This window comes from Mycteria americana, chromosome 12 (assembly GCF_035582795.1).
Source record: "Mycteria americana isolate JAX WOST 10 ecotype Jacksonville Zoo and Gardens chromosome 12, USCA_MyAme_1.0, whole genome shotgun sequence".
NCBI lineage: Eukaryota > Metazoa > Chordata > Aves > Ciconiiformes > Ciconiidae > Mycteria > Mycteria americana.
Genome location: NC_134376.1, coordinates 9,608,582 through 9,632,653, shown reverse-complemented (window position 1 = coordinate 9,632,653; position 24,072 = coordinate 9,608,582). Strand labels below are relative to the sequence as shown.

Here is a 24,072-nt window from a genome sequence, read left to right as displayed (position 1 = left end):
TTATTTAAGCAAAATTGACAATATTTTAAGAACCCATGATAACTAATCCCAGTAAAACCAGGAGTTAAAATGGATTCAGAAGAGGTGTCACACATAATGAGCCATAGATACTGAATTCTTTACTTTTATTTTTTGATCCAGCTCTGTGTTCACTTGAGATGATTCATTCTTCCAGTGAGTTCCTTCCAGGAAGGATTCCCCACAATTCTCAGAATTTTGCTCTTTCTCTGTACTATTACAGTTCTTCTTTCTCTGTTATTACAGTCTCTTTTTGGCTGAGATCCTCTTTGATTCCTCCTGAAGGATCCTTTTAAAAAAGGAAATGCAAGAGCAAAGCTGCTTATTACTGATGTTCACAAAGAGAATTGCTCTAGTAGTTCTTTACTACCAAAAATATTTTTAAGATTATAAGAAATGCAGATTTTCATCTTTTCAACCAACAAACTTGAGGGCTTGTTAATGAGGTCAGAAGTAGTGCAGCTGTTGCTAAAATGTGTTTTGTTTTCAAACCTTTACACTGTTTTGTGGCAAAGCTTAGATGAGGCTTTGTGTGAAGGTTTAATAAGAACTTGGAAAACCATGTTTGGTAAGCTGACAGGCATAAGACAGTCTTTCCTAGGCAATCTCAAAAGAAACTACCTTCTTATTTATCTTGTTTGTGTGTTTGTGAATGCCCTGAGTTGAGGATGAAGAGTTACTCCAACAGGGGACTTCACATCAAGCACTGTGCTGCAAATGGTCTAATACTGCAGTCTTCTGGGAAAATTTGGTGGGTGTCAGGTAAGGATGGAGAATGTGAACAGATGAGAAAATGCCAGTTACTTACCCCTTTTGCTACACAGAGCATGTTTTTGAATGGTGTTTCCTAAACTGGCTTTTTTACTTATTCTTTAAGGTGAAATAAAGCATGAAGAAGAGATGACAGAATATACACAGCTCTAACATTGTATGTAAAAGACCGTGTGTAGGACTCAACAGATCTGCTGCAAACACATCACTAAAGAACATGCAACAGAGGCAGACATCAAACATAGGCTTTGGGTATTGGAAAACAGCATTGTGCAATGACTGGGCAGAGCTGAATGTCTGATCCTTCACTGCAGACTTCTGTGTCCCTCTATTAGTTTAGTCATCTCTCTCTCCATCTGTAACCACCTATTTGAGCAGTGAATTCAGGAGCAAATCAAAGCCTGTGGTGGAAATAACTCTGAAATCTCAAAACTGTTTCTCTACCCACAGGCAGCTTCCCTACTAGTTGAAAAGAGCGTTAACGGCCACTATTGCTACCCTGCAGATCCACATACACGTCCAGGCGGAATGGGCCTGTGATTCTTATACTGGGTGGACAGTGTCTCCATCTCTGTGTCAGTTTTTTTTCTCGTGCTTGGAGCTGTGTGTGTGAAGCTTGATCATGTTGTTCACTTACAGTATGTCTTTTTGCAGTGAAGCGTCTGGGATTAAATAACAGGCTGATCTGGGACAGCTAATGCTTATCGGTTCTGATTTACAGTGGAGGAGAAAGGGTTGAAGAATCAGACAATAACCATGACCAGAATGCCAAGAGAGGGGACAATGTCTGCTCTCAGTTGTGCTCTTGCTTTATGAAGAAGAGAAGCTGCACTGAATGTAGCAGGATGAGGTGGGCAGTGGATATTTGAACCACTCCAGCTGTAGCTGAAACTAGCATAGCTGGGGCTTCTTTTTTCCAGCTAAAATCCTGACAAAGTTTTGCTTACACCTGTCAAGGTGCAGGTTCCTTTCTGCCATGCAGTACTTACTACCAGAGTGTTAACGCAGTGACTCAGTGATAACATAAGCAGTGGGAGAAGAGTTTTTTGTGCGATGAAAACAAGGATGTGAGTGGGCGTGTGCCTGCCAGGCAGTGGTATATGACTGCATCTAGCATGGTCATGCCAAGCTAGTCAGCTTGAAACCAGCTAAAAGCTGGTCAGAACCGCCCAGGCATTGACATGAGCAGTGGCTGAAGCCCGTATGTGTGGCTATGCTATAGCCCGTTCAGGTATGCCTATACAAGGTGTGAACATGCCTTGGATTACACAGCAGATCAGTCAGTGTCTGGATCAAATGCCTACCTTCTCTCCTGGTTCTGCTTTTGTCTTGCTTTGTTCTTCTAAGAATTCAGAAAATGCTTCCAAGGTATGCTCCCCAGCATAGGCCACCTCCTGAAAAGAGTTTTAAGGTTAAGTATTTATCTCTGTACACAAAATGCTGGAAATAACAGCATAATCAGCTGGAGGATTTCAGTTCTGATCTGACTTTCAGACTGATCAAACTCTAGACTTTTGTGCTCAGTTTAGAAAGCGAGGGCAGAGGCACAGCAGGTTCTAACGTCATCTGAAACTCAAGTGTAAAAATGAAATAGATGTATATCACTAAGAAGAAAAGGATTTGTATAAAAAACATAACCATTATTGTATAATACCAGTCTGGGATCCTGCCAACTACTGACATCAGTGTCTTTTCTGTGTTTAAAAGTAAACATTTGCAAGACATTTTGAAGAGCAGAGTCTTTTAAGTGTCCAGCCACGATATTCAAAGCTGTCTAAAGATTTTGATAGAAATTCAAATTCTGAAGAAGTTTTTAAATACACAATCCAGAAGTACCAGCTGTTGCACAACTTGAAAGAATGGGAGGAAGATGAGCAGTGACATTAATTTTCTTATACTTCACCTTAAGTTGAGGGTTTACTGAGGATTTTCTTCTGAACAAGTTTAATGGAAGAAGCACTTTCAGTTTAAAGCTTTAAAATTCTCTGAGTAGGTCTAGGCACCATACTGTATTTTAAAGATCTCCCCCCCCTCAATACTTTTGCTCTCTGGAAGTATAAAAGGATCATGCACAAGTCTTTTAACAAAAAGTTGTAGAAGCTCGTATGCATGCCATTGGGAATTGTCTGCTGTTACCTGAGTATATTTAGAAATAGGCAGATGCCTATTCTCACTTGGGTTAAGCTCACTTACTCCCACTGATACCAATAATGCTGTGTTACTTTACACTAGTTACTCTTATGCCTGATTTGAGTTCAAAGGACTGTAAACAAAACACCTTCATTCTCTGGTGAATTCACTAAAAGTATACACGGGTTTCATATTTCCATTCAGTAAGGTATTCTCTTGTAATAAAAAGTGTTGGCAGCCTTGAAGTTACTTTTTTTTGTTTGCAACTTTAAGTTTCTTGAGAGAGATTATTTGATTCCTCCAGAGGCGATTAATATTCTCAGATGAGTTGATTTTTATCGAGCCTGATGGTGGCTGGAACAGCAATTTCTCAGAGCCTGAAGACCTGTAAAGCCAGAGAAGCAGCTGATCCCTGCACTAGTTACTGAGGATATGTGTCAACGCTTCTCATTACAGTAATCAGTGCGTAACAGTATGTAAATGTTATTTTTCTCACTTAATCCATAGAAACTAATAGTATCATCTTAAATCCATCTGAAAGACTGTATGTTTTGCCCTTAAATTTGGAGTGGATGACGCAGTGGATGAGTTGTTCATCAGTTTCACAGATGGAGCTCAGATGAAGCCTGGTCACTCCCTCCTCCACGTAGTTCATTAGATTCACTCTCTTTTTCCTTCAGCTCTGGCTATAACTGTTCCCCAACATAGAAACACTCGGTGCTTTGGAAAACTGGCTACACGCTTAAACGCCCAGCTATAGATCTAGGTCTCTTAGCTCATCCAACTCCACTTAACTCCAGTTAACCTGAAGTGGCTCATGGTTTAAAAATGTCATGCATCTAGTTTTGCATCCACTGAAAGTAAGAAGGTGACTTGTCATTAACTTCAGGAAAAGCTGAACCTGTTCTTAAACAGACTAAAGAGTGACAGTCCACTGGAAAGAAGACAGTTCATAGCCTGGAGACCTAGCAGTACTTCTATTTGGAGTAGGGTAGTATCTAATATGATCTCATCAGGTGAGAGTGCTTGGAAGAGACTGCATAGTAATGTGTTCTGCCCACGGCTTTGCTTTAAGGAGGTGTAAGGGTGTCTGTGGTGGCCAGAGAACATGATAACCCAGTTCTAGAAAACAGTTTTGGGTCATGTTATGTTAGCCACATTTCCCTTGGTTTCTCATGAGCAGGTTCAGACTCCTTTACATGCATTTTGATGTGCTTTGTAGAGTCTTCTGATAGTTATTTCATCTTTAGAGTTCCTACTGCTTCTGCGCTGGTGGTCAATTCATCCTTAGTCCTTAAACAATGCAAAGGATTGGTAGAGGTAATTGGAAAGCTCATGTGTTTGTGTTTCTAACACTAGCAAAATACTGAAGGCTAGAAAAGATGTCTGCGTGAAATCAAGGTTGCATCAGGTGTTGTTGTTGGACTGTATGTATTTCCTGATCCTCTTGTTCTTCATTCTGAACACACCAGTTTCTCTTCGGCTCCAAGACGCTTCTATTCTGGCTCTTTTCATGGCCAGAATAAGGGAATAGGGATCGTAATTTTGGGGCAGTGCCTATATGGTGAAAAACATAGTAGATACTCTGAGCCTTGGCACGTTGTGATATTACATTTGTATCCTGTGCTCTGACTTTGGTTAAGTTCTAGAAAAGGACAAATATACGTGGGAGAATTCCTGGTATAACTGCTGGTAGGAAATGACTGAGAGCTCTTGCAGTGACTGTGTATTAACAGCTTGAGTGTGCCTCGGATCATTTATGATTGTCGGTAGTGAGTACAGATGTGTGCGGCCAGCTGTTCATATAGTGCCATAAGAAAGAAGGTCAGAACACTTGGGTCTGCAAGACTGCAGACATCTACAGGACACTTGCGCTGGTAGTCAAGTACAAGTTAAAATCTCTGAAGTTGAGGGAACTAGTATAAAAACATGGTGCACAAGGAAGAACTTGAGATTTCAAATGCTCTTTAATTTCAGGGTATTGGTAAGTATGAAACAATCCCTTAATAGTTAATCAAAGTTGTTACTGATATTTTTTGACAAACTGACGTTTATTATGAGCATTTAATGGGTTTCTGCTTTTCTGCATAAAAACTAAACATGGTGCGAGTGTGCAAGACTGCAGTTCAATTCATTAGAAGCTGTGCATGCACATCCGAGAGGAAAATCTCTCCCTCAAAGATTAAATGAGGACATGGGCAAATGTCTTAGAATTTAATTTAAGTTTAGGACTAAGGAGAAAAATGAAAAGCTTAGTAATGTCTTAATTATAACAGTATCTTAGAATTTAATTTTTTTTTTGCTTCAGAGATATTTTCTTTTTAATTAGATTATCGACATAGATGGAAGAATGTAACTATTTAATATTTTTCTTTGCCTCCTCTTTCAGCAGCATTTTCTGATTATTGTGTAACATAGCTGACACATTAGGTAACGTACTATAAAGATCATTGGTCTTGACAACAAATATTTATTCCCAATTGAGGCTGTGATACTGGAATGGAGTAAAATTACTGGCATAAGCATATAGAAGAAAGTTTTGGGATTTGGGTTTTGTGAAAATGTAGAGGATATAATGAGTAGTACCAGCGTTTTAGAGGCTATAGTCATACCTGCTCCAGAAACAACTAGCACGGGGTAGTTTTGTGACAGTGTATCTCCTGTCGTGGTTTGAAGTAAAAAGGCACTGCAATGATTAGGAGGTATCTGTAAGTTTACTCTGAGTTAAGACTGTTGGCTAGAACCCAACAGGCGGGTTGGAGGTTGCTAAACAGCAGAATGTAAGGCCATAATGACTTGTAGGTCCAAGTTGGTAAATGATACATGGGCTCTTGCCACAGCCTCACGCATAGGAGAAGACAGTAGAAGGGTTTCTCCTCTAATTCAGGTTCTTGACAGCAATGAATCCAATGTTGAGTAGACAAGGACCAAAGCTTTCTTGCTTAAAGGGCTCTCTTCTCACCGTGACATGCGTGCACGTGCAAACACACACACACATCCCCCCCGGTGTGCAGCTCTGTCCCCACATACTTCCCCAACAGCTTCTCACCTGGTAATCTGGTCCAGCAGGAAAGAGTCTGAAGAATGGATAGCGATCTAATCCAACAGACAGGATGTCGTTTGCTGTGACATCTATCTTGGCAATGATTATGTCTTTGCGACTTTCATATCGCTCTCCTAGCTTATCCCAGATTGGCAGGAGTTTCCTGCAGTCATAGGACCAAGGGGCATCTGCAAATTTAAAAATAAAAGTAGAAGGATACAGTCTGGCAGAAGAGCATGTGCTGGTGCAATCACTGGGGCCCATTTAACCCTTAAAGTTAACAGGGTTTTGGATTACAGTTGTGGTCAGTCTCTACTTGAAACCATTCACCCTTCGTGAATTTCATGAGTTTTGATGTAGTGGAAAGTAGCTATTCACTAATGCATTTCTGATAGCAGTGCTGCTTTAGCTCTGTTTAGCCTTTTATGACTATAACAAACACAACACGTGTCATATGACTTCAATGGAGAGGCGTGCCAGATGATCAATGCAACCCAAGTAAGTCTTGCATCATTCCCATGGTGAAATACTTGCCAGAAGCACGAAATGCTTTCTGCATACTAAAATTAACGGTGTTCACAAACTATGCTATATTTACACTAAATGGAGGAGTTTGAGGTATGGTGGTGTTTTGACTCTGAGCACTGCACTCGTGCAGGTTAGCAAAAAGGCAAACTGCTGAGACCCCAGTATCCTCTTAAATAGCATACAACACAGTCGCAATCCTTCAGTCATGAGAGCAATGCTCATACGCAGTTTAGATGGAATTAAAATTTCTGGGGCACTTTCCTGAATACACTACATTCCATTTACCAGCCTTTCATTTCCAGAGGGCTTGGTTCAATTCCCGCTCAGATCAGTTTGTTCGTGATACTGAAATGTAAAAATGACTTGCGTGAAAGAAATGGCTGCAGCCAACAAGGAGGATTGCAGGAACTTACTGCCTTTAAGAATTTCTGGAATTCAGGGCAGTACAGCTAGTTGTCCGTATTTATGTTAATGCTGCATGTTTGCTCTACTGAAGTAACTAAGGCACAAACTAATCCCTGCTGGCTGGTACAGGGATAGGGTAGTGGTTTCTTGCTGGGAAGATTCAAGCAGGAAGCCACTTCCCTTGCAGACAGAGCAGGAAAAAAGGAGTTAGGATTTGCTAAACCACAAGTCCTCTCTGGGATTTCCTCCTAGAGCATTATAACCAGACAACTTCACTTAACTCTCCCTCTGTCCTTGGAAGACAGCCTGACTCATACTGTACAGCATGCTGTAATGTTCCATTGTACAACATGACGTTCTAGTGTCACTTTGTCTTTCAACGCTGAGATTTGATACGGCCTTGACAAATATTTACTTAAGGGATCCAGTGTTATTCAGCGCAACCCTAAGTCAGCAAAGGTATCACAGCGTTTCCATAGATATGACACAAATTTTTCTTCAATGCTTTCATCGGACAACAAAAATTCATTAAGCTTGGCTTCTGTAAAGTGCAAAGATTAGTTTGGTATGTAAGCATGAGCTTTTGTTTTTCACTTCCAATTGATCATGTTAAAGCAACTTAAAATCTGAATACAACAATAACTTACAAAACATAACAAACACAGTCATGGTCTTATTGAAGACAATCCTGTTGAAATTCTTCCCAACAAGCACTTTGACAGGCATCTTGTCCCAGTCCTCTGGAATTTCTTCACTAGAGAGATGTAGCTAAGAAGAAACAGAAACACTGCTGTGAAAGTGCAGGGAGCATTGAGAAAGTGTACTCTAGCTCAAGTTAATGTGAGACCGATGGGATGTTTCTCTACCTAATGTGCACTATTACTGTACGTTATTTTTTATATCTCTGCATCCTAGCCAGCCTTCACATGCTACCACCTTCTCTCCCTTCAGGGGGGAGCTAGGGTCTCGCAACCCTGCATAGTTGGTAGTCGGAATTACTGGTCCCTCTCTTCAATACAGACTCCCTAGTAGATTGTCTGTCTGAAAAATGACCCTTTGGAACATGTTTGCATTCATTGTCCTGAATTCTTGGTGCCCAGTGTTCAGAAGCTAGGTTACTGAAAACCTTACCTATTGTGGGCTCTCAAAAGCGATGTAAAACACACAAGAAAGTGTGCATTTGCTTCTTAAATCTCTGCCTTCACCACCAATCACAGTCCCCACATGACTCCTACAGTTTACAGTATATTAGCTGGCAATTTCTTTTCTTTTACACCACAGCGCAGTAGTAGAAAGGCACACATTTCCCATGGAAGCTGTTCCCTGGTGGGAGTGTGCCACTCAAGCAGATCTTGGTGGAGAAGAGGAGACATCCCCACCTCTTCTGTCCTTCTGGCCCCCTCCAATGTTGAAATCAGGATCTACTACTCAAATCTCTTAAATTCTGCCTGCTGTCAGACTGACTACTTCATCTTTCTCCTCGTGATGGAAACAAAAGTAAATCACCCTGAAGAGCACTGAATAAGCAAAACATTTTAATGTATTTTTCACACGAGTGTGGAGGATGAGGCCTCATTATGACAACAAATACTGTATTTACCGTTGGGAATAATTCCCCCCTGTGAAAACTCACTCTGCTAAACTCGCTTACAATGAATACCAAATCTTACTCCACTCTGAAGCTGTCAGTTTTCTATTTACTAGACTTCTCTGTAGCCTCAGAATCCATTGTAATCTTTGTTTGCATCTCTCCCAACTAAGGGAGTGAAATATCTCCATTATAGTATTGGAGAGATCAAGACCTAGGGAGTTTTTAAACCACGAAAATACATCAGTTGAAATCAACTAAAATATTGGTCCATAAATGATTTATCCAGCTTTTACACAGGAGGACTGGAGAGCTTTGTAGTCGACCTCAGTTGTTAAATACAGAGGAATGCTCTGTCAACAACTGTAGATGAATGCATCAGAGCGAGAGTAAATTAATAAACTGATGATCGGAACAGCACACTGTTCTAATTAAAAAAGGGATGTTTTTCGAATTTGTTAGTGTTTTAGCTGCTGTAGTAGAGGGGCGTCTCATTAGTAATAGACATACCTTTGCTTTTCCATTTAGGTAGCTCTGGCAAAATTCTTTCAGGTTCTCCACATTCACCTCGTCTGCAGGCATTTTGTACTTTGCATCACTTGTCAGATTTAGGATTCTCACGGCGGGAACATCAACGTCCCTGATGCGAAAATACTCAAAAACTCGTCCATTCCTTGTTTCATTAGTATCCACCAGGACAAATATTATCTGATAATAAAGAGGGAGTCATGCATCTGGTTGAGTCTTCCAGCTTTGGTTTAGCCATTTTAGAGAAACGGACCATGGAGCTTGGCAGTGGGTTAGGATCTAACCTTAAATGCAAGGAATTCTGTGAACCATTTTTTGGTCTCAGTCCAACAACCAGCAGCTCTGTGGACTTTATCATACCTTGATCCTAGTTAATAACAAATGGTAAAGCAGCCAAAAGGAATGGAGCTTTTCCCTCTGTCCTTTCACAGTGGTTTGCTATCACCTATTTTAGTAACGCTTCTAAATTACCCCTCAAAGCTCTTATTGCTCTTCCTAATAAATCTTGACAGGACAAAAGAGCCGAAACACCTGTAATCCGTATGTCTTTACCAATACTAATGTGTGATATTTTATTACAAGATGACTTGCCATTCTTAAGAGTCTCACATACTTGGAGCAGGAGTAGCACCACGGTGACTGACAATGGAAAACTGAAATAGTTCTGTGTATACCTGACTGCCTATACCTGTCTATATACATGCAAACACGTGTGCTGCAAGCAAGGCTATGCAGATGCCTTGCAATATTTCTCAGGTTTAGTAGCTGTTTCCAGCTCTTGGTTCAGGTGATACCCTGAGATCCTCGTGGCATTTCCTGGTGGAGGCAGAAATTGCCAGAACCTTGCTATAACTATCTTTGCTTGGAAGTTGCTCCTAGAAATTCATATTTGTAAAATCAGAAACAGGTTTACTGGGAGCAGGTGTAATTAATGTTGGTTTCTGTGATCTTTGTGTTTTAAAGAATCATTTTCAAGTGAAGTTTGTTTTTCAGCTTGTCCCCTTAGCAAATTCAAAGAATAGTTACTGAAACTGTTTTTAAATGGTTTAGTAGACTTAGAAGATGGACTGACAGCAGTGTACTTCTACCAGTAACATTGGTGAGTGTTTTTCCATTGATCTTTTGGCATTCATATTTGCAAAGCAGGATTCAGCATTACAAACCTTTCCTCTAAATTCCGCAGCAGCAGACTTGTAGTTCTCATAAATCGCACTGAATGTCTCCGAGTTCATTGGGGTGAACAGCAGGATGTGATTCTCAACAGGGACATCAAAAATCTTCACAGATGTCTGGGAAATAAAAAGCTCAACATCTGTTCCACTCTTTGTAAGCAGAACAGTGAATCAGAGGCTCAGAGTATCAGTATCGTTCAGTTCTGCTATTGCAAATTTTACTTTTAAGACTCGGTTCCCAATCATTTCCATAACCGTTGGATTTTTCCCATTGCTTTAAAGAAGACAGTGAGAAGAATCAGCAGCTGCTGAGTGTTTTCTCTGTTCCAGGAAAAACCTCATTGTTATTCATAGATTTTTACAATCAGAAGGGACTGTTGTGATCTTCTAGTCTGACCTCCTGTATAACACACACACTGAAGAATTAATGCTAAAGATGTGCTGAAGGTAAAAGGCAGCGTTACCCAAGGAGGCTCAACTGCAGCAGCTGCAGGAGCTGGGGCTGGTTGGGGTAGTTCTTCACTTCTGGGTGGCACCAGCAGCTTACGTCTCCTTCCCTGCACAGAGCTGCCCGTTTTCTCATGCCACCCCATAATTAGAGGCAGTGGGGCGTCCCCCAGGTATTTCCATGTCTTTGCCTTCTGACCTGCACTACCAACAGTTATTGCTGGTTTCTTTCTTCCTTGTCTTGGCCCAGAGGACCCAGCTGCTGCCTGGGAGTGGAAGGGTTGGAGCCAGGATAGGGACTGACCTTCCAACCTCCCACCCCAGCTAGTTTGCTGCAGAAGCAGCCCAGGCCTTTGTGTTGGCTCCAGAGGAGGGAGGTGTTTGCATGTTCAGGCAAGTTCACTCTTTGGCCAGCCGTTCCCCGTCTCCTCTAAGAAACAACATCTTGCTGGAGGAAAGCATCCTTTGGGCTGGATTAGACCAAGGTCTGCCTGTTGGGCTCTGCTGGTGTTTCTAGATGTGTTCAGGGCTAGCCTAGCCAAACAAGCAAGCAAAATTCTCAAACACTAAGGAGCAGAATAGCTCCCTAGGTCTCTTTCTGCATGGATTCCTGTCTTTCCTGTCTTTCTCCTGTGGCTTTTGTTAATACAGTGAAATACACATACCTCAAGATTATATTCAGTGACCAAATCCAAGGTGAAGGTTTTGATTAGCCTCGTTAGATCCAGTTTGTTCTGTCTGCCATCTTCAAGCACTTCATTATGCACAGGTTTTCCCTTGGACAAATAGTGACGTTTGTGAGGTTGTTGGCCTTATCAACTATAGGAGCAAAGAGACTGTCTTTACTCTAAAATGTTTTTCTCAGCTTTGCTATTTTATGATCCTCAGCAACTGAAATTCCATAACTTGTAAAATAAATGTCACAGCTAGATTACAGAACAAGATTATAGCTAAAATTCAAGGTACAGCTGACAGTTTTAATTTGCTCAGTAATCTTAACATACTGAAAGATCTTTTCTATATTTATACACGCTATCTGTGACATACGCTCACTCAGGACGTCCTTGGTCTGACTACTTCATAGCCTAAATGTTGGTGCTACTTCTGTGTAGTTTTATTTTTGTTGTTGGCCACTTCTTCTGTTGTGGATTGGAAGAAAAGAAGATTCCTGGCCAAAAGCAACACAAAAGAAGAGAGGTGAAAGTCTGCAAAACTCACTGAACCTGGCAGCACATGTTGATTAGAATGTGGGTTGGAAAATAAAGCCATTTTATCCAGATCCCCAACTGTAAATTAGGAGCCTGAATGTAGGCGGCCAGATTGAAAATATCAGTTGTCCAAAGGTTGCTGTTTGCCTCCTGCTTGTCTCTCTTGTCTGTAAATGCAATATTTTTTTTGTGTTAAGCTGTTTGAATTTCAACTAGGAAATTGTTTAACCTGAAAAATTCCCAAACCGCCTTTCTGTATCCCAAAGCTGCCACGGCAGCTCACTGCACCTTGCCTGCTAGGCTTGCATTCCTACCTTCTTAAACACCACAAGAGTGTTCTTTTGGATGCCATAGTTAGCACAGACGTCCTTGCTGGCTGTCATCCCGAAAGGCATCTCTGGCACATCTCTTGCCGTCTCACAGAAAACTTCCACACTGTCATTGTGAAGTTCCTAGTCCCAGAAAGAGTATTTATTAAGACTGTGTCCTGCATCCTGCTAGGATGTGTAGGAGTGAGAGCTACAGGTGAGGCAGGCCCCTAAAGGCTTGTGAGGTAGAGGAGAGAGTGCAATTGTAAAGTGGGTATAGCTTGCCATGATTACTCCAAGGGGAGATCTTCAGAATAGGAGAGATCCTGGGAGTGCTGTGACACCAGTAGTGCGTTCACCTTTCCAGCTAGCGTCAGCTGGGCTGGGTCAGTATGGATGGTGTACGGTCCCCTGCGTCCTTCCTGGGCTGATCTCATCTGCCCTGCACTCCCCTGGCATTTCCAGACTCTACAAAGACTTCTGCAGATGGGAAGGATCATGCCAGCAGCTGCTCCCCTGCTGCAGCTCGTCTGCACAGCCGGCAGGATGTGATGGATTAGAGAGGAGGGCTCTCTGCTTGCAAGAGGACCTGACGGATGTGTTTGGTGCTTTGACTGAGTGCTCTTCAAGGCAGGGACCTTGACTCCTACATCTGTCAAATAGTCACTGTGCTGTCCACCCTCAAACTAATAGTATATAAACATGATGAAAGGCAACAGTGCTTCCAGATTTGATTTAATCAGACAATTATTTCATGCTAGATTAATAGTAATTTATATGCTGAGACCTCCCAACACATCCTGGCACTCACATTTGTGAGCAATCTGTGACTAATAGAAGGCCAAATACAGCTCTTTATTTACTTGGACACTATTTTGTTGGCTTCCACCCATTAAACTTCTGACATGCCCTAGCTCATGCTCATCTACTGTCATTTCAGCCCCTGAGTGAAATCATGGAGTCCAGTCAAACACATCTGCAGGCAGTATCTACTATCAGCGTGGTTCAGGGAACTCTCCGGCATCACTGCAATAGCAAGGGCTTCTCAGTCTGGTCCAGCACTGGAGAACTGCCTTCCTGCATAAATGGCTGCAAGCAGATTGCTGCAAAGCAAAATTCTGGGCACTCTGAGCATTTTCACAGTTTGTCCTATTATGCTGTATGTGTTCACCACTATGGGGCATTTTGATAATGAATCCTGTTTTCCACATCCATAAAACTTGGACTGTCCACTGTAGCCAGCACATTTGGGACCTTATCAGTTCAGGTATGAGTCCAGACACCGTGCTTTTAACTGGGCAGAGAGATACCAGAGTAAAAGTCTCTTTAGTTAGAGAAAATCCTTGATTGCGTGTTTCAGATATTAAAGGTTTCAAGGATACATTGAAAAAGCAGGAAAAAACTATTCCTATTTTACTGACTTCTGACTGCATGCCTTGACAGCTGAAATTTATTTTGCACTATTTGACTATTGTTCTGTATCATTCAGCCTCAGATCCTGAGAACCTTATTCAGCTCTGGAAACTTGTAGGAATTTGCTTGAGAAAGGACTACATGAGTTGGATCATATACAGTGTTATATTTTATGGCTTCCTATCCATGCAGGTTTCTTAGCTGGAAGGAGTTAAAAACCACAGTTAGCATGATATTCATGGAGCTGTGCTCTGCCCCCCTGAGTTTCATTGAAGTTGTTTAAATCATCACATGGAAAGATGAAGAAAAGGCTCTCCAGTATATTAGACAATATTTACTGCTTTTTTATGGACTTAAGCAGGAAGGGAACATTCCTTCACCAGAACAGCTTGCAACTATTCATGTCTATGATTTTACACCGTGTTTGAATAGAAATGCAGTGATCAGGTAACCCTAGATTTTTAGATCAGTTACAACTCTGTGCAGGGATTACAACTTTTTGCATTTGGAGACTCCAGTAGCACTATAACCCACACCAGCAATGGGTTAAGTCTCTCCAAAGAAAAGGATGGAGTTGAGTAAGGATAGGTAGGTCAATAGTTCTGCCCTCTTCCCACCAGCCACCAAATTTGGGATGGTTTGGCATAAGCCCTTTCTCTGAGGATACAGGAAAGTCTGCTGTGACCAGGGCTGTGCAAACACTGCTGTAGCATCATCCTCTCAGAAGCTGCTCTCAGGGTGGTAGGTTTCTGTGCCTGGGTGCCTATTCAGGAAAAGTGCTGTGGTGTGAGATGTTCTTATCTCTGCCTGGGCTGCTTATCTAGAAGTGGGAAAATGTAGATAGAAACAACTAAATTTAAAACATGCAGAGAAAACTGAGGACCTGGGTTTTTCAGGTGGATTCTAGGTCTTTTGGATGTGTGGGATTTGGTGGCGACGGCAAGCAGTATATCCCAAAGTCAGAACAGAAACCAGCCTTTTGAGTTTTCCAGTGAATTACCTTAAAAAAGCCAATCACTGCCAAATTGTCAGCATGTATGATGGCTTCAGCCTGATCAGTAGAGTTGATTAAAACAGTGCTAGGTCCTGTTCTTCTTTTCACCCATGTAATAAAGTCTGAGGCCTTTCTGACTCCTGTGGAAGGAAGAGAGAGTTGAAATGACCATCAGAATGAATGACAGAAATTTCTGTGCAATCAAGATAGAGGCAGTGGAGGTGCAGAAGGATGCTGAATACAAATGGACTTGGGCTCCTTAGGACTGAGGTCAAAGCTGATTCAAAGTGGGCTTGGGGCATCCAAATTCAACCTCAGGTCCTAGTCACCATTTAATGTGTTGCTGACTCTAGAAGATCAATGATGGATCGGTACTGTGTTTTCTGGGACCTCTGCAAATGGCTGTATGTCCAAGTAACTGCTTAATCACAGATGGAGAATAGAGATGACGAAATTCAGACAAGCAGAAATCCTGTTCTGCAAGATTTCATGTGTCCCAAAATCACAGTAAGCTATAAAGAGCTATCGACCTGAGGTTTAATCCAAAATGACTTCAAACCAATTGCAGAGTTTATTGAACTGTCTGTTCAATTAAATTAGGTGTCAAAATTGTTCCTTCAGTGCTGCAGAAGGGATCTGATAGGCACAGAGACATGTTAAAATTCCTCTGTGGTGCTGTGGCTTCACTTTTCAGTTTAGTCATAAGAAACAAAGCTGAAGTGTCAAAGGTGTCCTTTAATTCTGGATTGTTCCATCTTTTGGGGTCCAAATTCCTGCTACCAGTTTTACTGAGATTACAGTCAGTTTGTTTATTTGGTAAATTCTCTTCAGGCTTTCAGGAGTTTTAGGAACCTTGAGTCTCTTTAAAAAAATACATTTTCTAGCTATCATGTTTTCAGAGGAATTGGAGCCACAAATTGAGGCTCAAGAGATGAAAATCTCAGCTGTAAAGTAGCCCTTTCAACTCCATGAGTACATCCTTGTTGGACCAGAGCAAGAGTCCAGCAAAGGGTTAATGAAAATTATATATGAAAAAGAAAAAGTCTGTATGCTGTGAAGTGCTAGAGTCAAGATGTACAGTACAAGTGGATTATCAAAGATGCAAGTCCTGGGACTGTGCATTTTAGCAATATGACAAGATCAAAATTGAGTCAGAACATTTTATTGCCATCAAGTCATTTTGCAGCAGGCTGCACTGCAACTAGGTTAAAATACTATTTTTTTTTAAGGTGAAGCGGGCAGGCATCTGCTCTGGAGTGTATAGGCTGCAGAGCAAAGCACAGAGCAGTACCTAGTGGCCACATAGTGCTTGACTTCTGCTACCTAAATGCAGAATTGAGCTCTTGCAGCTTCTGTCAGCGATATAACCCCTCAGCATACTTTTCATGTGGTTAATCTTTCTATTGGGTTGCTTTAAACAGCCTGCGTAGCTTGTTTCTACTGGCCAAATTTTGACCTTGGAGTTGTAAATTATGATTTTACAAAGCCTAGGATTTGGCTTTCGTGCCATGTCCATTGCCAGAACAACCGTTCAAAAATTCCCTCTTCCATAAAATATTTGAGTTAATTTCTTGATTTAAGTGAGGTCTGCCGTTTCTTTTGTGGTGTGACATATACCAAGTTCTGTATGAGAAGTCATTGGGTGGTTGCTGCACATTTTCAGTTGCCAGTTCTCAATGGTTTAAGCGTCATACGCAATAGGTGAGATTTTACTAGTTGTTGTACATAAGCATTTACCAGTCAACAAAATATAATTTAAGTCATTATTTGGTACATGTGCTCTGAACAGTTGATGCTGTCTTGTACAAATCACAGAGCAGGTGCCAGTTTCCTAACTTCTTGTGTCTTGCTAGTAAGTATGTCTTAAATAGCAGCTCTCTGCTGAAGGGGGACTCTGCATGTTGTGTTATGATACTCTGTATTCACCAGTTCTCACAAAAATACCTGACAAATAGGTTTACCAGTTTAAGAGAGGTTTTCTTGTCAATGCTATAGATTTAATCAGAGACTGAAGGTAGGTGCTTTCGCTCTCATGTATCAGCACCTCTAATAAAAGTTCAGTATGGCAAATCACGCTTTCAGTGGCATTTGTGCAGAAGCTGCTGTTTGCACAAGTCTAGATGATGGGAACTTGTTAAGAAATTCAATAGCAAGGAAGAGCAAGTTACTAAAAATACTGAAGATCAGCTTGCAGCAGCAGCAGCCACAGGGGGCTCAGCAGTTAAAGAAGTCAGAGCACTCGGTTGTGTACAGGCTCAGGAGGCAAACTTTAGGTTCCTTTTTTTGTTGGTTGTATTAAACTTGTGACTCAACTGTATCTGCTTAGAGTACACTAACAGACACTTGGCCAAGTCATGCAATTTTTGTCAACTCTGTAAACAGTTCATCATTTAAGGCAAAAAAAAAAATTAAATATCTTTCTTGTATGTATGTTCAGTGAAAGAAAAACTCTTAATAAGGCCTGGATATCCCAGGATTGCTCAAGTCGGTCCTATTCCAATATTGTTGTCTTTGCTTAATAACTTTCCATCAAAGATTTCAAATTATTCCATGGTTTTTCTGAGCCACATATGAGCTCCCTCTGATGGCTAAATTGCAAAATTCTTTTCCTTGGTTTAGGAAGTATACCTGGATACTTAGTGTGAACTTAGTGAATTCACAATTCATTGTTAGATGCACAGAGTATTGCTCCAGCCTACTTCTGTAGGTCTGCTACCCGTGGGAACTGCAGTGAACTAGAAGTGCAAACGGAGCAGGTTCGGGACCAAATTCCTGTTTGGTGTAACATTTATTTATGCTTATTTTAGTAAATGGAAGTAAGTCATCTTGTTGGGGTGATTCTCTGTACTCAGCGGAATTACGCCAGCAATGAATTTGGCTGTGTGAACTAAGCATACAGTTCAGTTATATACTTGGAAGATGAATTCAAATCCAAGTTTTTGTATTGGTACAGAGGTAATTGTATGTTTAAAACCAGTTTGCTACCTTGCATATTCTTTATCTGAGCATCTATATTTTTCTTCTCAGCTGCAGAATAGATCGGTACATCCTGTCATTACATACTATTATCTTATCAGTGCACAAGACAGTTTACCTTTGCAGTCTATGGGATCTTCCCTGTTGCCATCCACAAAAAATTTCACAGTAGGAAACTCTTGAATATGAAATTCTTTTCTCAAATCGTGTTGGTGTGTGACATCAATTTTGCCAAATTGGATTCTTGGAGCTTCTTTTTTAAGCTGTCGTGCAGCCTCAGCAAATTCTTCAGACAAATTCTGAGATGATTGAGATAAAGAAACATCTGGAAAGGGTCAACCAAAAGAGAATGGGTTACCTAGGCCGCAGCGTGAAGCTTTCTGGTGGAGGTTGTTGTGTCGAGTAGTAGCTGGAGGGGTTGAATAAGGTCTTTTAAGACTCAAATAAATGAGAAATTATCTTTAATTTTTACTTTTTTGTGTTGTGCTGATTGTTCACTGCTCCACACGTCCTTGGACCAGTCACAGTGGAAAAACTAGTAGGATTGCAATAGTCTTCTGTTGGGAAGAAATTATGTGGAATTAAAAAGTAGTTTGACTGACTGACTATGCTGAGTATGAGTTAAAGGGAGGTCAAGGGTAGAGTTCGATATTACTTGGATTAGGACCCTTTGATAAGATACCATTTTAGTAAGCACTTCACTGAGGCAAACCTTTGTAATGCAGAAACTGTTTTTCCAGATAAGATACGGAGGAGGGAAGGAGAGCAACAGAGTATGGTCTTTTAGAGACTGGTGGCATATTTCTGCATGCCGTGCTGGGTGCCAGTCCTTCTCTAGCTCAAATGGCAGTTGTGTGTTTGGAGGAAGGAGAAGGGCCATCCTAATCTGGGCCCTGGAGTTATAAATTATATTAACACAAAAAAAGGATGAGAAAGAAACTAGTCACACATCACTGCTTTGTATTCAAAGTCAGATAAGAGGTAAAGGCCTGGAGCTTTACAGTTTTGCAACTTGGGTTGAAAAGAAAATGAATTTGACTTTCTTTTGATAAAATTGAGATACCCTATCTTGTTAGATTTGTTTTATTACAAAGAGCAAAACCTTTTTCTTTAGATTCTGCACAGCAAATTTTTAGTTTCATCAATATACTTTTCAAATAGTTACAGATGAAAAACATTCAGATAATCTTGGTTTCATACATTCATGTAGGTTCTTGTGTGTATATATGTGTGTGTATATATGCACACATTCAGATCTATACACAAGCACACACACATATGCACCAAAGCATAAATCTAACAAAGTAACTGTCTTTTGTTCTTTCACAAAATTACAAATGCATTTCTATATAGCCTACCTGGTGAAGACATTGCCCAACATAATTATAACCAAAAAGTGAATGAACATTTCTGTATGAGTTCTAATAAATGAAAGATAAAACTACTAATCTAAATCAGTGCTGAGTTACATTTCTTGCATTATTCATCATTATCCTTGCTCTGAATCCCAGCCATCAATCATTTTCTTCCACCTAACTGCTACAGCGAGGAGTGTGAAGAGTAGCATTAAATAATGTTATTTTCTCAAAATATTAACCTGATAGGCCCTTCCAAATTCTTCCACATATAAACCCATCTTGGCTTAGGCTCACAGAAACCCTGGCACTGGAACAGCTGCTCCAGCTGCTAACGTGCCAAAGGGGATTCTTGTTAGCAGAACAAAATTTAGTGTCTATTCAGGGGGCACTCAGATACCATGGTGATGAATAGAAGGTACTTCTCTAAATAAAGTAAATGAGCCTTAAGGCATCAGTCTAAAGCAAATTGTGTTCTAATTGCCTGTAAAATTAGTGTTTCATCAAATAAATTTATTTTGATTTTACAGAGAGATTTGATCCTAACTTCAGTTTCCTTTTTTCTAATTATAAAAAAAGGTCTTACAAACCTTTTCCCCAACAAGTTTGTAATGTGTTACCTTGCAGCACAAAAAAAATTGTAGTATCTCCAATTGTATCTCGATATGCTCTAGATGTAACTGCAGAAAACCATGATATCTAGTAGAAGTTATGACCTGTCAAAATAAGAAATAGCATGTCTACCCTATAAAAATACTGCTGCTTCTAGGGACAGTGTGTGTTGAACCTTTATGAAATATCTTTGCTTAAAATGATTGCAAAGACGTGGACTTTTAAATAAAACACGGGGTACCTGCTATGCAATTTAAGAGTGCTGATACACAATGGCCGCAGTGGCAGGGTTAGCCCAGAACAGCTGCACCGAGCTATTGGGCTTTCTGAGAGGAAGGGCATGGTGCTCTGGACAGAGTGCAGTTGGAATAAGGAGCAGGAAGCCACATAGCAATTAGGGATCCAGCACTTTCTAGCTAATTCCAAGGCAATGTTTTTATACCAGAGGCAATTTCAGTATAACGACTTTTTTCTAAAAACCTAAGGTGGCACAGCTGGTTTACTACAACTGGGAATTTGGAAGATCAAATGCTTGTTGTACAGTGAAATGGGGCTCTTTTGGGAAGGGGCGGAAGAAATTGTTGGTGAAGTCCAGACACAGAAGCTGAAGCCACTTAGAAGCTTCCCAAATATACAGGGAATGATAAGCTTTATGGACATTAGACATGTATGTAGGTTGTCTGGGGGGGGTTTAGGATCCATTTTTCTCTGAAATATTTCCATTCCAAACAGATATTTTAAGAATGATCTCTCATCACTGAATGACCTGCATAGGCAGAATTACAGATAACTAGTAATGTAACTAGCATGCTTAGATAATGAGAGTTGGTTGGTAGAGTTGTTAGCTCCTGGCTGGAGCTGGCAAAAGTGCATGACTCCATCCTGTAAGAAGTAATCACTGCACTCAGAGACCAGGAGAAATCCGAGTGCCATTAACCTGATAACTGCGAGACAGAAGTTCAGTGAGTGAACAGCCTTCTTCATCAGACAGATAAAAACTGTTTCCTTGGCTACCCAGAAAGCATGTGGAAACATCCATCACGCACCTTTCCCCTGCTTTCCTGAGTGATTAGTCTCCTCTTCAGCTTTCCATCAATTCCTTTTCGTTCCACTCATTCTCTGCTTGCCTCCCAGGTGCTTTATTTTTCAAGCCGCTTGAGTGTTGAAGGAAATCATCGCTCCTTTTATTTGGAGCCTTGAGTTTTGTTTCGCTTCCTCTGTTTTAGATTTTTATTGACACCGATCGCTTCAGGCATTGGGGTGAGGAAGCAGCTGCTGAGGCTGACACAGCATCGCAGGCTCCACACTCGAGGAGAGCTGAGCGCCAGCAGAGTACACGGGCAGACGCAGATGAGAGGTACCAGAGTTGGTGGCAAGGTCACCAGGAAAGACGTGCGTGGGTGACGGGACGCCCGTGTAAACCAGTGTGCTGTGCCACAGGGGCCAGAAGCGAGAGGCCCTTCAAAGGCTGTCAGCTCAGGAACACCATTGTGTTAACAATGGGAGAATGTCTTCATTATCAGTAGTTTTAGTTGTGTCGTAAATTAAAAGAAGGATAATTTAAGGGTCTGTTGAGTTTTTAAATTTTTTTTCCTAGATAGTGTTTTTGATCTGTCTTTTGGAAGTATCGCTGAATTCCCTCCCACCCTGTGTCATTGCTGTTTTGTGAAGTGTCCTTTTCAAACCAGATGTGAACCTCCAAAGGAGTATCTTAACAGATTGCCATCATGGGTACAGAAGATCCTGAAAATAAATTATCCAGCATCTGAGAACAATTCAAGCTCTTTGGCTCAGATCTGGAAGAATTAAAAAGGGCCACAGAACTATGAGAGTTAAAAGCACCTGTGTGGTGTCCTCTTGAATTTCTACTCTTTCTTTTCTTTTTGATAACAATTGAGCTGCAGCCAGTCACCTTTTCACGTCACTTGCAGGGAGCAGACTGTAGCACCATTTCTGCAGCCACTTTGCTCAGACAGTATTGGCATGTTGTCTTTGTGAGGAGGCAGCCCCACACTGAAGAACAACATCGCATTTTTCAGCACCTTCCCTGACGACTAAAGTTTCCCTTATTTTAGGAACTGCTGTAAGAATGCCTCCCTCTAAAGGTCATGTAGAGCAAATCTTACACACAACCTCATTCCCCAAGGGAAGGGTGTTGGGTGTGGGATGATTGCCACATTTTCCATTTCATGAGCTATAGTAAAGTCTACGTATTTGAGAATTTAAATACATTTTTATATTTTACCTGTCTCGTGTCAGCAACTCAAATTTTGTCGGTTTGTTTTCCATGGACAACCAGCGAACTAGGTTAATGTGAAATCACATGCACATTGAAAGCAAAGCCTGACAAACTGAAAGGGAATACACATTTTTAACCGGACCATCAAAAATGCTGATTTTTACAGCTCAAGCCTCTAGCAGTCTTGTTCTAGGCAATGTAAAACATTTTGTGAGAAGCCAGTCCTGCCTCTCTGAAGAACTTACAGCATGACTGCATAAGGATCAAGAAGAAGGTGGGTATCATCACGTCATAATCTCTGTCTTAGAGAATCAGAGTATATTTTGCCCAAAGCCACACCAAATGGACATGGCAAAAGTGGGAAGAGAACCAGAAATCTTGTACTTTGAGATACTCTCTCTCGAGCGCATCAATAACCTGAGTCAGCTGCTAATTTTTTTCATAGTGCAGCTTACTGAACTAAAATATATTGAAATGTAGACAGAGAAAATTTTTGCTGATACATAAATGTGTTTAATGACCCTAAAGCATTCTTGAAGTGAGTATTCATGAAAGCATGATGAGTTCCTCCTCCTTTAGCTAATTGCTGGTGGCCTCCAGTTTCATTCTGCAGTCTATATTGATGGTCTAGTGATTGCTGCAGTCATTGTGAATGTGCCTGTTGTCATGCTAAATACTGATTTCCTTGCTGTTAGTTTCTGGCATGGTCAGAAAGTCATTTTAGCAGTCCCACTTTTCATCTTCTGCGTAGGCTGCTTTTACAGTTTCACTACAGATACATCATTTTCTCTGTAGAAGACTCTTGAGACGAAGGATGGATTTGTGTTTAACATATCAGAGTGGAAGGATGTTAATTTTGTGGCAGTTGCAAACTTTCTTGTGTGACCTTGAATTCTCCCATTCTCTTCTACAGTCAGATACAGCCCATAATCTCCTATGCTGACTTCTGTACTTTTAAACTGAGCTAATCCAATGTTTGCAGTTTGCAGTTCACTTGAGATCTTCTGCTATGCAAACATTGAGGATTATTCTACAGTTTGGATCCTTATTCAAAGCATTGAATAAAATAAGCATGTGTAAGAGACACCTACGTAAGGACCCATGCTAATCAGTAAGTCTCTGCAGCAGGCAACTAGAACATCATCTAGTGACTCTTGTACCTGTCTGGACATGTGTTTTCACTGTCCTCGTTTTTATATGCATATTTTGCAAACAATTTAAGTCACTCTCTTCAGAAGATTTACTCCTAAAAGACTGGCAGATTTCTGATGAAGCCTACAGGAATGAGGCACCCGCGTTCCACTGTCTCTCACACCGCACTAGGTTCCTGTGGGAAGCTTAGTTGTAAGAAATACCTGTTCTGGGTGGTTTTGAACTGTTTGCGTTCACCTCCTGTGGTGAGGAGACTGCTGTATGCTGAAATCAGTTCTTAGCACAGGAGTGAGCATGCTTAGGATGTTGGCTTTATGAGTGAGCTGACCATCTGATCTATATAATTGATTTAAAATCAGTCATGCCTCCCCTGCTTCCTAGAAATCCCCCTTTTTATGAACTATATGTATACATAGGCAGCAATTTCTTGGGTTTTTCAATAACATCACCTTCAGCTTTTGTGCCTTGAAAAGGAGATGTTTGTCTTTAAGAGTAACCCCCATCTTGCCTATTAAATGTCATTATCTCAGCATAGATTGTCAGTCACAGGCTGCAGAAATCTACGGCTGACCTGGTACCTTGCTGGATATACAAATGTTCTGCTAGAAAAGGTAAACATCACTTTTTCATAAATGAGAGTGCACTTGGCACACAAAGCAGCAGCACAAGGTCTGCACCACTTATATGCTTGTCCTTAGGTTATCCCCGTGTTTATCTAGGAACTAAAAACTTCACTTGAAAGGACAGCTGCAGGCATTCTCAGAGATCTGGGGAGTCAAACATTCCCTGGGGTCTGGGCCTTTTCCTGGATTCTTCTGATAGGTGGGAGAAAGTGGTGTTAGCATGTGCTCTGCACCCATTTTGTGTCCCCCAAAATATGCCACTAGCCAAGTTAAAGTATTACAGAACTAGAGCTGTAGGGTATTTGGAGAGGTCATTGGTCTGGCCTAAGGCAAGTTAACCATATCTGAACCAATCTTGACAGCTATTTGAAATCTGGCTTTAAATATTGCCATGAATGGAGCTACCCTAGGCATGTTACTCCATTGCATCATTAGCCTTCCAGCTAAATGGTCATCTTTATCCCTAACCATAATGTGTTGGCTGTGTTTAAACCCATTATATTGCCAGTGAAAATGCAGAACAGTTTAATACCTGCTTCTTTGCAGAAACAGTGTATTTGGG

At 41.0% G+C, this 24,072-nt stretch overlaps 1 protein-coding gene across 1 annotated transcript in view; it reads right to left on the bottom strand.

The window, feature by feature from the left end:
* Positions 1-220: 220 nt before the first annotated feature.
* PDILT (protein disulfide isomerase like, testis expressed) overlaps positions 221-24,072 on the bottom strand; it is a 28,316-nt gene continuing 4,464 nt past the window's right edge. The window contains 10 exon segments of the mRNA XM_075514667.1: positions 221-307; positions 2,094-2,183; positions 5,969-6,150; positions 7,543-7,663; positions 8,994-9,191; positions 10,175-10,300; positions 11,296-11,406; positions 12,153-12,290; positions 14,560-14,693; positions 17,648-17,854. Of these exon segments, the coding sequence (XP_075370782.1) occupies positions 236-307; positions 2,094-2,183; positions 5,969-6,150; positions 7,543-7,663; positions 8,994-9,191; positions 10,175-10,300; positions 11,296-11,406; positions 12,153-12,290; positions 14,560-14,693; positions 17,648-17,854 (1,379 nt within the window). The 3' untranslated portion in view covers positions 221-235.